The 15,190-nt window shown below is 40.9% G+C and overlaps 1 protein-coding gene across 1 annotated transcript in view; it reads right to left on the reverse strand.

Moving 5' to 3' along the window:
* Positions 1–8,660, reverse strand: part of Zyg11a (zyg-11 family member A, cell cycle regulator) — a 39,841-nt gene extending 31,181 nt beyond the window's left edge. Inside the window, exons 1-2 of the mRNA XM_076841299.2 lie at positions 8,571–8,660; positions 2,165–2,330 (exon numbers count right to left, since the gene is read on the reverse strand). Coding sequence (XP_076697414.2) covers positions 2,165–2,330; positions 8,571–8,660 — 256 coding nt within the window. The remainder of the gene's footprint in view (positions 1–2,164; positions 2,331–8,570) is intronic.
* Between the last annotated feature and the right edge of the window lie 6,530 nt (positions 8,661–15,190).

The raw sequence follows: 15,190 nt of genomic DNA on the forward strand, positions 1-15,190 counted from the left end.
CTCCTGCCTCAGCCTCCTGAATCGCTGGTATTACTAGTAGGTACCACCCATCTGGCAGATCTCTTTTAGAATATGTGCCCATTGTTAAGTGTGGCATGGCTGCAGTCAAGAAAGTATGTATACCCAGGTAGTCTGGTTCTAAAGCCAGAGCTTTAAATCTTTAATCCTTACTGCCTTTAAGGGGAAGCCAAATAAGTAGAAATCTTATTAAGCAGCAGCCACTGAGAGTGGAACAAAATTAAAAGAATACCACGACTCAGCAACCCAGAAAAGAAAACAGGAAACAAGGAGATATTTGGACACATGGTTATGAAGCTCAGAATAAAGGACTAAGCTGAGAACTCTGGGGAATTAGTAGTAGTAACTAAACCTAGGAAAATTACCCAAGCGTGCAAAGTAAGAAGTATTTTCAATGTCATGTATATCTAAAAAAAATAAAAATATATAAAAAAGAAGGTATTCAAAATAAAACCTTACTTGTGGTATGTATAAGCAGAAAGCTAATTATGGAACAGCTCAGGAAACAAGAAGAAATCAGAAAAACACTAAGTCAGAAAAGTCAACGACAGCAAATGAACACGACAATTCTAACCTCAAGAACTCCTGCTTTTGGGTGTTTGCAATGATAATCCATCTACGACCATAATAATCATAGCAACAATCAACCAGAAAAACTTCATAGAACCATGAATGAAGTACAAGGAAACACACACACATAGCCTGAACCTGATCAAACATCCAATTAACACAAAATACAGAAATCAGAGAAACATGTCAATATCAGAGCACACAAGGATGGATGGAGGTAGAGCACTCACCTAGCATGTGTGAGGCACAGGGTTAGATCCTCAGCACCACATAAAGTAAAATAAAGACATTGCAATCATCTATAACACACTATATGTGTGTGTATATATATATACATATACATACATACATACACACACACACACACACACACTCAGTTAATAATGGCAAAATCCAGATTGTATAAAACTCTACAGAACAAGCAACTGGTTTCTTTAAAGCACACACACATAGTGGCAACATGCCTTAAGAGGCTTGGGCAGGCAAATCACAAGTTTAAGGCCTATTTCAAAATTTAAAAAAAGAATGGGGGTGCTGGGGATACAGCTCAGTGGTAAAGTGCCCTCTGAGTTCCCCTGTACCAAAAAAAAAAAAAAAAAAACAGGCCTAGGGTAGAGATGTAGTTCAGTGGTTAAAGTGTTCCTTCCAAGTTTCAATCCCTAGTGTTAAGTATAAAAAGTACTAGATGAAATGCTTCAGGACACTGGAAGTACAGAAAACAAAAAAGCAAAAAGAGGTAAATAGGATTACAACAAACTTAAAAACTTCTGGGTTCAGCAAAGGAAAGAAATCTACCAAATGAGAGAAAATATTTGCAACTATGCTTCTTAAAAGGTGTTACTATATAAAGAACTCAAAACACTCAACAGCGAGAAATAATACTAATACTAATCTGATTAAGAAATGAACAATAGGGGCTGGGATTGTGGCTCAGAGGTAGAGCACTCACCTACCATGTGTGAGGCACTGGGTTCAATCCTCAGCACCACATAAAAATGAAATAAAGATATTGTGTCCACCTATAACTAAAAAATAAATTAAAAAAAAGAAAGAAATGGACAATAGCTGGGCACAGTGGCACATAACTGTAATCTCAGCAACTGGAAAAGCTGAGGCAGGAGGATTCCAAGTTCAAGGCCAGGTTCAGCAATTTAGTGAAACCTTATCTCAAAATTTAAAAATATTACAGCATCCCCAGCATCAATCTTGCATGTGCGCACACGCACACGCACGCACACACACACACACGCACACACACACACACGCACACACACACACACACACACACACACACAGGTTCATATCCATAATGTAAAGAATAGGAGATGATACTACAGCAAAAGCATTTTGAAAAATATAAGATGGACAAGTGACAACTTAGTTTTCCATTTACCTGGTAAGCCAAGAGCAAAATGAATTTAGAAGCAAAACAATTTCTATCATAGTATCTGAGAAAGACTGAAACTCAACTTTCACACAAGTAAAATGCAAATAATTTGTATGTAAAGGTGCTTTTCAAATAGTAAAAAAAAAATTGCTGTGAGAGTGAGAGTAGTCTATAGAGGAACCTTATTACCTTGACAAACCATCATCCCAAGGAATCGATCAGCTATTTCCTGAGGGAAACTCCATTGCTCTGGAAAGCACAGTGTTCCATCAGGTTTCTCAGAACACAATTCTTCCAGATTAGCAATCAGGACATTCATGCAGATGTTGGCCAATGTATAGGGTGATGCCTCCTCCTAGCAAACAAATTCCAAACCTTGTTAGAACACATCTGCAAATATTCACATTAAAGTGGTCATTCCTATATTCCTACTCTAATAATGATTTATATGTAATAGAACCATCTTGGGCTGGGGTTGTAGCTCAGTGGTAGAGCACTTGCCTTGCATGCATGAGGCATTGGGTTGGATCCTCAGCACCACATTAAATAAACAAAATAAAGATTAAAAAAATCTCACAATTTCAGTGCAATATATGGGATTTTTCAAGCAGAGATCACATAAGTCATTCCTTCAAGATACATTTTGTGTGTGTTTGTGTGTGTGTGTGTGTGTGTGTGTGTGTGTGTGTGTATGTGGTGCTGGGGATTAAACCCATGGCCTTGTGCATGCAAGGTAAACACTCTACCAACTGAGCTAAATCCCCAGCCCCCAGGTACATTTTTTAAAGTTATTATTCTGTGACAGAGGATAAAAAGGCCTATTCCCACTTTCAAAGATGTTCACAACCAGGACTAGAGGATGTACCTCAGTGGCAGAGCACTTGCATGAGATGCATGAGGTTCTTGGTTCAACTACCAACAGAGCAAATGGTGTGTACCTATTGTCCCAACTACTTGGGTTACTGAGGTTGGTGGATCACTTAAGCCCCTAAGTAGGAGACCAGTCTGGGCAACATAGTGAGATGCCAGTTTGAAAAAAATAAAAAGCCAGACGCAGTAGCACACACTTGTAATCCCAGTGGCTCAGGAGGCTGAGGCAGAAGGATCCCGAGTTCAAAGCCAGCCTCACTAAAGGCAAGATGCTAAGCAACTCAATGAGATCCTATCTCTAAATAAAATACAAAATAGGGCTGGGGATGTGGCTCAGTGGTCATGTGCTCCTGAGTTCAATCCCAGGTAACCCGCCTCCCCCCCCACCCCCCCACCCCCGCCAAAAAAAAGGTGCTTTAAAAAGAGTTGAGGCTAAGGTTATGTGGTTCAGTGGTAGAGCACTTGCCTAGCATGTGTGAGGCACTGGGTTCTATTCTCAGCACTGCATATAAATAAATAAAATAAAGTCCATTTACAAGTAAAAAAAAAATTATAAAAAAAAGAGTAGAGAACTGAAAGGGAGGTGAGACTATAGAGGCACATGGTCTCTTTCTCATCCAAAATAGGTTGTTATGGTACTATATTAGACCCCAAAAGATAATATGCTGGAGATTGCTAACTTTTTCAGAAACTTCAACATGCAACACATCTCTGACCTCCACAGCATTTTAAACTTCTTAAATTCCTTCCATGGAAGTTGGGGATGTAGCTAAGTGGTACTCTTGCCCAGCATGCACAAGGCCCTGGATTTAATCCCCAACACCACAGAATAATTAATAATAAATATGATGGCACACACTCAGGAGACTAAGGCAAGAGGATCACAAGTTCAAGGCCAGCCTGGAAAATTTAGCAAGATCCTATCTCAAAATAAAATATACAGAGTAGGCATGTAGCTCAGTTCCAGTGACACAGAGCTTGCCTAGAATGTGTGAGGCTCTGAGTTCAACTCCAGTATCTCGAGGGGTGCAGGGAAACACGGGGACCAGGCTTGATGGCACAGGCCTAATCCCAGCTACTCAGGAAGGCTGAAGCAGGAGGATTCCAAGTTCAGCAACTTAGCAAGGCCCTTTGCAAAATAAAAATTCTTTATAAAAAGATCTGGGCATGTAACCGGACACAGTGATACATGCCTGTAATCCCAGCAGCTCAGGAGCCTGAGGCAGGAGGATCACAAGTTCAAAGCCAGCCTCAGCAACTCAGCAAGACCCTGTCTCTAAATAAAATATAAAAAAAGCTGGGGACATGGCTTTGTGATTAAATATCCTTAGGTTCAATCCCTGGTAACAAAAAAAAAAAAAAAAGAAGAAGAAGAAGGAAGAGCTGGACATGTAGCTCAGTGGTAGAGCACCCCTGGGTTCATTTTCCAGTACTACTGGGGGAAAAAAATCTGGGAATGTGATGTGGCTCAGGGCTTGCCTAATATGCACCAGGTTCCTGGGCTGAATACCCAGTATGGGAAAAAATTAAAATAAAATAATAATAAATAGAATTACATACAACATTCTGCTACTTGTTTTTGTTGTTAAAACCAGTATTGATGTTTTTGATATCCACTCTATTCAGTTTCTAAGTCACTTTACCTGTTTTCCATATTCTTTTTTTTAATATTTATTTTTTAGTTGTAGTTGGACACAATACCTTTATTTCACTTATTTATTTTTATGTGGTGCTGAGGATCGAACTCTGGACCTCGCACATGCTAGGCGAGTGCTCTACCGCTGAGCCACAACCCCAGCCCCTGCTTTCTATATTCCACCAAGAACATTATTGCCTTTGCCATTACAAAATCTGATACTTTTTTTTGGGGGGGGCACTGAACTGAGGGGCACTCAACCACATGAAGCCACATCCCCAGCCCTATTTTGTATTTTATTTAGAGACAGGGTCTCATTGAGTTGATTAGTGCCTTGCTTTTGCTGAGGCTGACTTTGAACTTGTGATCCTCCTGCCTCAGCCTCCTGAGCCACTGGGATTAACAGGCATGTGCCATCGTGCCTGGCCTAACAGATACTTTCTGATACTCTTCATAGTGGCTCTCTTCAGCAGATTCAGGTATAACTGACCATTCCTTCCTTCAAACACTTTCCTTGGCTTCTGTGACAACACCTTCCTTTCCTTTCCTGTTCCAGTTTACCTTATTTGCTCCTTTTTATCTGAAGACTTTAAATGTTGGAAATATTCAGAGTTTCATCCTAGAACTGTGCTGTCCAATTTGATTGCCAGTACTCACATGTGGCTATTTCCATTCAAATTAAAATAAAAATTTCAGGGCTAGCCACATTTCAAGAGACATATGGTAGCAGCTACCATACTGGGTAGTGCAGATACACAACATTCCTTTATCACAGAAAGTATTCCAGGACAGCACTGTGCTAGGCCCTTTCTTTGCTTCTACAATATATAACTACTGATTGTCTGACTAAATGCTCTCTCTAAAACCAATGAATCCCAGATTTATTATCTCCAGGTCAGACTTCTCTTTCAGCCAGTCTTAGATATCCAATTGGCTACCACTGATGTATCACTTAACTGTGTTACGAAAACATTTCCAACTCATTCTGCACAAAAATAAACTTTCCCAGCTCCAAAAGTGCTATGTATCTTCAGCGGATGAATCTACCACACCTCCTGGTCTTAGACCAAAGCTGCCGGCCAGTATCCAATGCATCAGCAAATCCCATGTATTCTACCTTGTATACCACTTACCTCCCACCCAGATTCACAAGAAACTCAAAGATGATGGAAGGGAGGAGAATGTTAGAACGTATATTAGTTTCCAAGTGCTGCAATAATCTGAAGGCTGTAGGGGAGAATTTTCCTTGAGTTTTCTAGCTGTGTTGGCTCTTAGCTCTCCACAGCTTATTGAAGCATCACTTTGCTCTCCACCTTCATCTTTATGTGGCCTTCTTCCATATCTCTGCTTAAATCTCCCTCTCTTTGCTTTTATATATAATATATTCATTTATCAGACAGTGCTAGGGATCCAACCTAGGGTCTTAAGTGTGCGAGGCTCTACCACTAAGATAACCTCCAGTTACCTTTCTTTTATGATATTACCACTATAATAAGTGGTATTTAGTTGATTTGGAGTACACCCTAAATTTAGATGATCTTACCAAGATTTTCAACTGGGTGCAGCACACCTGCACCCAGAGGCTTAGGAGGCTGAGGCAGGAGGATCACAAGTTCAAAGCCAGCCATCAGCAACTTAGTGAGGCACTTAGCAACTCAGGGGACCCTGTCTCTAAATAAAATATTTAAAAAACAGCTGGGTACATAGCTTGGTGCTTAAGCACCTCTGGGTTCAATTCCTGGTGCAAAAAAAAAAAAAAAAAAAAGAACCTCAATAGCATGTATAAAGAAAGACCCCCCACCATGTGGCTCAAGCGCGCTCGCCTGGCATGCGTGCGGCCCGGGTTCCATCCTCAGCACCACATACAAAGATGTTATATCCGCCGAAAACTAAAAAATAAATATTAAAAAATTCAAAAAAAAAAAAAGACCCTCCCAAATAAGGTCAAATTCACAGATAGCAGGAGTTGGATTGTAAACATATTTTGGGGGGAACAATTCAATCCACTACAGCATATGTCCCTAGCTCTCTGAAAAGTTACCCTGGGTTGGCAGTGTCCCTTAACCAGTCCTCTAAAATTCAGCCCCCTTTCCTTCTGTAAGGTCCTCTGGGTGGTAAACTGCTATTACCAGGCATAGAATACTATATGTGGGTATGAGGACACATGCCTGTAATTCCAGTGGCTGGGGAGGCTGAGGCAGGAAGATCAGGAGTTCAAAGCCAGCCTCAACAAGTTAGCAAGGCCCCAAGCATCTCAGAGATGTCCTATCTCTAAATAAAATATAAAAAATGGATAAGGATGTGGTTCGCTGGATAACCACCCCTGGGTTAAATCCTTGGTACAAAAAAAAATTTTTTTTTAATTAAAAATACTGTATGACTTTTTCCATACTTGACCCTTATTATATTTGGAAACAGCCCCTTAAACTCTCCTTGGATTATCCCTATTTTGAATCTATCATTTGTTTCCTGCTTGCAAATGGCAGAAATAAATTTCTAGACTATCTCCTCCTTTCTAGCCCCACCATAAGTTTCAAACCCAAGTCACTACTATTTTACCTAGCGTACTACAAATCTGCAAATCAGTGTTTCCACTTTCACTTCTAATTCTTTTTCCAATCTACCCAGAAGACAGACTCACCATTGTTAAAGTATAATTATACTATATGACTGTTTTTAAAAAAAAAAAAAGACAGAATTTTTTTAATATTTATTTTTTAATTTTTCAGAGGACACAACATCTTTGTTTGTATGTGGTGCTGATGATCGAACCTGAGCCGCATGCTACCGCTTGAGCCACATCCCCAGCCCACTATATGACTGTTTTAACTACAAAATGTTCAAATGAGTACAAGGTTAAAAAAAAAAAAAAAAACTATTGCATAGGCAATCAACAATCAGATAGAAAACAGAACTTGTTTAAGTTACAATACCATTTTAAAAATATCAAATACAGAGCTGGGCATGGTGGTGCACATCTGCAGTTCCAGCTACTCAGAAAGCTGAGGCAGGAAGATCACCTGGGTTCAAGGCTGATCTGGGCAATGCAGTGACACCCTGCACCTTAAAAAAGAAAAAAAAAAATGTATGCATCACAAATACAGTGCCTAATAAGGAAGAAAACAAAAATATACACAACGTGGCACCTATGAAGTTCAGCTCACATTAAATTATAATCAAACATGAGCAGGAAAAAAAATTTCAGTCAGAAACTGGTGAAAAAATAAATAAAATTAGCCGGGTATAGTGCTACATGTCTGTAATCATAGTGGCTCAGCAGGGTAAGGAAGAAGGAACTAAAATTCAAGGCCAACCTCGGCAATTTAGTGAGACCTTGTCTCAAAACACTTAAAGGGCTGGGGATGTGGCTCAGGGTTTGAGCACTGTTGTGATGAATCCCTGGTGATGAGAGAGAGAGAGAGAGAGAGAGAGAGAGAGAGAGAGAGAGAGAGAGAGAGAGAGAGAATATGAGTGAATCTAAATGTTAGGGTCTCCAACTTCACATCAGTAAAAGGGGGATTAGTAATTGCCCACAGAAGACCAGAGATTAATGATTACTTCGGAAATGTGATACCTCACACACAACAGGTGCTAAATACACGTTCTGTGGCTTTAGTTTGAAAGATGCGGGCAGGTGGACTCCAGCAATTCTGACAGTCTCCCCACGGTTCCCCGGCCCTAAGCCCCGGGTAGCCGGGGCGAAGGGTCGGTCTCCCGGGAACGCCTGGTCTAGGGCGCACGCGGAGGTGCGCTCAAGGTTCGAGGCCCCCAGGGTTCACCCAGACAAAATCGCCTCGACCTGCCGCGGGCCGGCTGAGCGTCCTGCCAACACCCAGGTCCGTGCGGCCCGAGCCAGGTGAAGGTCAGAGTTGGAGCCCCGAGGGGCCGGCCCAGGCGCCGCCTCGACTGCTCAAAGTCAGCGCGCCGGCCCGCGGCTGAGGTGCACGACCCAGTCGGCCATCCCGGGACCCGCTAGGGGTCGGCCTCTGGAGACTTCACCCGCGCGCGGACCAGTCCCGCCGAGCGCCTCTGCTGCACCTCCGACGGAAAGTCGCGCCGAGGCCGGCTTCCCGGCCTCGCGGTTCTCACCTGCACCACGCAGCAGCCTGGGGCATCTTTCAGGGCGTCGGGTAGGACGAGGTTTCGGGGTGTCAGGCCCGGGTGCAAGAAGTGGACCATGGTGACCCCCGGCCCGTGGGGCGTCGAAGAGAGAGCTACGTCGAGCTGGGGCCAGGATCCCGCGGGGGCCGGCGTGGGTCCGCGGTGGGCGACAGCGGGGCAACACCTACTACGCCAGACTTGCCAGGCCACAGGGGTTTTGAAACGCCTGGCGAGGCGGGGCGCAGGCGCCCCAGGAGGTCGTCCCGCCACAGACCCCGCCCTCAGAACGGCCCTGCTCTGCCCCCACCCGCACCCAGCCTCCACCCTCCCGAGGTCCAACCGTCCTCTTCAAGGGCAACTTTACAGCTGCTGGTCTGTTCACCCAACTCCTACGCACCCTTCAGAGGCCCGCGGCCCACAAACTCACACACTTGTAATCCCAGTGATCCTGGAAGTTAAGGCAGGTGGATCACAAGGTCAGCCTTAGCAATTTAGCTCAGCAATTTAGCCAGGCCCTGAGTAACTTAATGACACCTGGTTTCAAAAGTTAAAAAAAAAAAAAAAAAATTAAAAGAGTTTATGGATGTATCTCAGTGGTAAATCACCCCTGGGTTCGGTTCCCATTTAAAAAAAAAAAAAAATTGTCCTTGGTAAGGATACAAAACAAATATCAAAAATCTAGGGGCGGGGGAACTATTGAACTTTCTTCTGACTTGAAAAGTATTGGGAAGATCCTTATATAATCCGCTCCAAGAAAGAAACCTAGTAGATTAAAATACTTTAGCTGATTTAAAGAAAAAAATATGTCCTGGAAAAGTAAATTTCTTAGAATATAAAACTTGCAATTTGAATCCTGTGTTGGAATACTAACTCAGCCCTCTATTAATTTGTGAACTTTGGTCAAGATTCTTTTTTGTATTGAAGCTTAACGTCCTTATTAGTAAAATAGGATGAGAATGCTTTTATCTCAAAAGGTTAATGTGAGGATTAAATAAAATAATGTATGTAAAAACACCACAATGCAAGTCCTTGATGAGTGGATTCAAATGTTAAAATTACTTGAGCAAGTCCTTGATGAGTGGATTCAAATGTTAAAATTACTTTTCATGTAGAAATAACTTTGCAAAATGCTTTCCTTTAACGATTACTCCTCCTCTTTTAAAAAGTGGGCTATTTGGTGTCCTCCATTCCTAAAATTCAAACACCTCCTCCCCCATCCACACTAACTTTTCTTTTACTGAAAAACCAAAAACTATCACAAGCTCTGATATGAGTACCAGAAAATGTTATACGATTATTGACTGTGGGTATTTTAATTAGTGTGTGTGTTAAATTAAAAACTGTAAGCATTATGTCCATGATGTAATGTGTACTGCAAAACTTAGAATCTAACTGCAGAATTTAGATAGACTTAAGACAGTGATATAAGAATCTACACCGGGGCTTAGACCCCAGAGCTCACCCAGTTATCAGCTGGAAGAACAACTGAATTAGGACTTAAAAGCCCAGCCTTCGGGAGCCCGGGACTAACAGGACCCAGACAGAGAGGCGACATGACACTTCCGGTCCCTGTTGCCAACCCTGCACCAGACTCCTCAGGCCGGGATGGAGTTCTAGCGACCTGGACTTAAGACACATCACAGGTGAGTGTCTTGGACCCTTGGGTGTAGACTCAGTTATGACTTTGGGTGTGTGTCTGAAGTGTGATGAACATTAATAAAGTAGATTTGGTTGAATCTAACTGTGCCTCAGACTGATATGGGGGAAGTATTCCTACCTGTAAACGCTCTGCCTTTCCCTCCTTCCTCTTAAAAACTGTTTGTACTCTTAGCTAAGGCCAACCCATGGGCTTGTGCTCTAAATCCCATCACATCTGGCTTACTCCAAGACAACATCCAGCAACAGAATTTGCATGTCATTTTATTAGTTTATTTTCCAAAAGAAGAAACTGATGGGTTTTTGGTTGGGGATTGGGTGTTCCCCCTCCCCCCGGACCAATGCTGAGGAAACCCAACCCAAGTTACCAAGACTAGTGGCTACATCTTCAACCATTTTTATCTTTTTTTATTTTAAGAGAAGGTCTCTGTAAATTGCCCAGGCTGGCCTTGAACTTGCCATCTTCCTGCCCCCCACCAAATAGCTGAGATCACCACCACCACCCCCAGGGCCAAATTTAACAGAATTTTGAATACTGAGAAAACATACTAACAGCCTATGTGTTATTTTTGTCTTCTCAAACAGATAGGATGCTTTCCAAAGGAAAAGATTCTGTGTTGCTCTTGGACCTTCAAGAAGTCTTTATCTCTTCATGGGCATCAATTGCTTCACTTTTGAAATAGAATAAGGTGCCAGATCTGAGGCACTCCATCACTCTGCCGTTCTCTGGATCCCTCCTTTCCCTCCTCTAATATGTTCAATGGGTTTTCCAGGAATATTTACTTTATCCTGTGTGTGTGTGTGTGTGTGTGTGTGTGTGTCTCCTAGTACTGGGGTTGGAACCCAGGGCTTTCTGTATGTGAGACAGGAACTCTACCACTGAATTATGCCCCCAACTCTTTTCATTTTATTTTGAAACTTAATCTTGCTAAATTGTTCAGGTTGTATGGAATTTGCAGTCCTCCTGCCTGATCTCTCCTGCCTCAGCCTCCTGAGTAGTTGGGATTAAGTAGTGAAATTTTTTTTTTTTTTAAGAATTTGCAGTTTATTCTGCTGTCAGGTATAGTGAATTAGAATTTTTTAAAAAAATTGCAGCTTAATGACAAATAAAAGAAAAATTTAATAAAGTGGTAATCATTGTATTGAGCGGCAATTGAGAATGTTCAAGCAGGAGCCCAACCCTTTTTTAAAAAATTTTTTTGAGACTGTCTCATTAAATTGTTTAGGACTTTGCTTAATTGCTGAGGCTGCCTTCCAACTTGTGATACTCCTGTCTCAGCCCTCAGAGTCACTGGGATTACAGGCATGTGCAAATTTTTTTTTCCATTTTTATCTTTTAGTTTTTTTTTTTTTTTTTTTAGGTGGACACAATATCTTTATTTCATTTTTATGTGGTGCTGAGAATCAAACCCAGTGCCTCACGCATGCTAGGCGAGCGCCTACCACTTGAGCGCCCCCCAGCCCTTGCAAATTATACCAAGGAAAATTCCTGATTGTTGAACCACCTGCAAAGAAAAGACTACCAACTCCAATTTTAAATCAAATTAAAGCAAGCCTGTATTTGTGTACACTGGAGCTGGCCTGGACTGTCTCTCCCAAAAACCCCAGGCTAGAGATCAATACCCCAGCTCTCTGGGAACAAGGTTTTATAGCACAAAAAGTTGCAAAGGGGGGTGGGTGTCTTGAGAACTTAGAGTTAACAGGATTTTGACAAGCATAATACAAAGGCAGATAGTAGATTAATGATCCACATGGCATGATATTTCAAGGTAGGGAGTAAATTCAGATCCCAACATCAGAATTTATGAGGTGTCACTAACTAAGGTTTTAGAAAGTGTTGTTATCTGGTCAGGGAAAGCCAGGCATGGGTGAGTTCAAGGCACAGTCAGGAATTCCAAACAAGTTTAGAAATCGCAGTAATTTATAGTAAAACAGAAATTAATTTTTCATGACTTTTTGACAAGATGGCTCCCAATCTTAAGATGGAATTCCCCCCTTGTCTTATGTGTCCCTTTCAAATCTTTGATAGGGTGGAGAAAGAGCTCTGAAGGAATTTTAATCCCTCAGGGGACAGTCTCCAACTTTCCAGACTTACCGAAAATTGGCCTCCTTGCTCTGACCTGACTCGATTTACCTATCTACACTGTCTGTCCATCTAATTCTGTTTTTATTCCCCCCTTTCTAATTTTAGGAACTTTCTACTACTGTAAGGAAAAGGAGTAATGACCAACCTGGCTGCTTCACCAGAAGGGGCAAGAAGTTTGTAGTTCCCTTTTAGAAGTCAGGTTGGATTGAAGTTAGGTTGGATTGAAAATCTGGTTGGGGGGCTGGGGATGTGGCTCAAGCGGTAGCGCGCTCGCCTGGCATGCGTGCGGCCCGGGTTCGATCCTCAGCACCATGTACAGACAAAGATGTTGTGCCTGCCGAAAAACTAAAAAATAAATGTTAAAAAATTCTCTCTCTCTCTCCACTCTCTCTTAAAAAAAAAAAAAAAAAAAAAAGAAAGAAAATCTGGTTGGGGAAGAACACATTGTAAAGTCCTCTGGGGATAGATTCTTCTATAAGAGAGAGAAACAAAAAAAAAAAATTGAACAAATATTGCAGCTTCTGGAACATGTCAATGAATATCATAAAGACAACAGAAGTTAATATTGTCTCACCAGGAGGTGTGAAGACTGAGAAGCTGTTCCCATAATAAGGCCAGAGTGGACAAGGCCTTTATATAGGAATGTAAATCTTTAACATTTTAAAGTTATCAGGAATATAAACACAACATTTAACTTTTAATGTTGCAGGTGTCTAACCCCATGAGATGTAGCTAAGCTACTCAATGTCATCTGATCTTGTTAAATTTTACTGGTTATGTCCTCTGTGTCTAGTAGAGAACCTTTATTTCTGTTACTTAGGGTTATATAATTATGTTAGCAAATCTTGATCCTACCTGTGTCAGAGGTTAGGAAGATCTATACGGCTTAAACTGACCAAAACTTCTGACTTGGCAGTTTCACTGGATAGAAGAGATATTGTGTCCACCTAAAACTTAAGAATAAATATTGGGCTGAGGATGTGGCTCAAGCAGTAGCATGCTCACCTGGCATGCGCAGGGAACTGGGTTCAGTCCTCAGCACCACATAAAAATAAAAGATGTTGTGTCCACCGAAAACAGAAAAATACATATTAAAAAATTCTCTCTCTTTCCCCCTCCCTCCTCTCTCTCTCTCTTTAAAAAAAAATAAATATTAAAAAAAAAAAAAAGATTATATATTTTGTCTTCATTGCCTAAGACTCTGTCTTCCAAGTAGTCTAGTCTGTTGGTGATGCTTTTTATTGAATTTTTAATTTCGTTTATTGTTTCCTTCATTTCAAGGATTTCTGCTTTGTTATTGCTTTTTTTTCTTCAGAATCTTTGCCTCATTATTGAAGTGATCTTTGACTTCCTGTGTTTTCTCTTTGATTTCATTTCTTATACTCTCCTTTACTTCACAGATCAGTTTAACTATGCACATTCTAAATTCCTTCTCTGACACTTCTTTACCTGTGGTGTCAATGGATTCTGTTATTAGAGTATCTTGGTTTGTTCGAGGCAATTTGTTCCCTTGCTTTTTCATGTTGTTTTTGTATCTACCCATCTAACAGTATGGATCTCAGGCAGTAGAACTTTTACCCTGTGGACTTAGTATCCCTGAAGTTTTCCAATATCTCACTGTTTAGGGGCAGACAAATAATAACAACCACCTATGCAAACAATATACAGCATTAAACCAAACAGTTCCTACTATGATGTCTACAATGTTAATTATCACAATAAACAGAAATAATATGATCAGTTAATGCCTAAAAAAAAAAAAACAGCAGGTTTGAAAAAGGTTTATAATTTCAAAAGGTGGAAAGGGATAGACCATAAATGATATAGTATGTGATGATTATGAAGTAAAAGGAAAGAAGAAGTAAAAAAAAGAGTGAAATAACAATAGAGGTTGACTATTAGCAGAATAAAGGAGATTTTTACTTTATATATAAAGTAAAAATTTTAAAAATAAGAACACAAAACAAAACTAAAATATACTAATGGTTCATCAATTCTGATGAACCCAGTCTAATTCTCTCTTAAGATCAGGAGCCATCTTGTCAAAAGTTATAAAAGATTTACTTCTGTTTTCTGTAAAATACTAGGATTTCTATTTGGCTATAAAACTCTGCTCAAGCTGGAATACTGTCTTCCATCCCACAGATTTCAGGAGAGACAGTACCAGCTAGTCGGAATTACAAGCTTGCTTTAATTTGATGTAAAATTGGAGTCAGTGGTCTTTTCTTTGCATCATGGTTTAACAATTTTAGTTCACAAAAAAAAAAAAACTAATCCATGAAAAATAACTGGCTTCAAAAATGCTAGAAATGAGAGGAAAAAATGAGAATGTATAAATTACCATGTACCATTAAGGTCACAATTAAACAAAGAACAAAAAAATCTTTTTTTTTTTTTTTTTAATGTTAGCTTTTTGTTAAAACAATTGACTTTATTTATTTATTTTTTAATATTTGGCGGACACAACACTTTGTTTGTATGTGGTGCTGAGGATCGAACCCGGGCCACACGCATGCCAGGCGAGTGCGCTACCGCTTGAGCCACATCTCCAGCCCCCAAAAAAATCTTGATGAAAAGAATTCTTTCCGTTGGAGTTCAAAATATTCTCAGCTGGGCTCCAGGCTCTTTGCCAAATGCCAATTGGTCTGAAGATTTTTTAAAAAGTGTACCTCCAGTGCCCAGTATTTGCTGGTTCACACTGGATCTCCCCTGGGTTCCACTTGTGTGGTGGGGGACCCAATTTTTAATCCCCTACATCAACTTCAGACCCCACATTTCCTGGTCTTAGGTTCAGTCTCCAATCTGCTCCCACCCTTCTGAGTTCCCAGCCAGATGTGTCTCTCCCAGGGAGTCCTGCAAGCAATCA

Source organism: Callospermophilus lateralis, chromosome 7 (assembly GCF_048772815.1).
Source record: "Callospermophilus lateralis isolate mCalLat2 chromosome 7, mCalLat2.hap1, whole genome shotgun sequence".
Classification (NCBI taxonomy): domain Eukaryota; kingdom Metazoa; phylum Chordata; class Mammalia; order Rodentia; family Sciuridae; genus Callospermophilus; species Callospermophilus lateralis.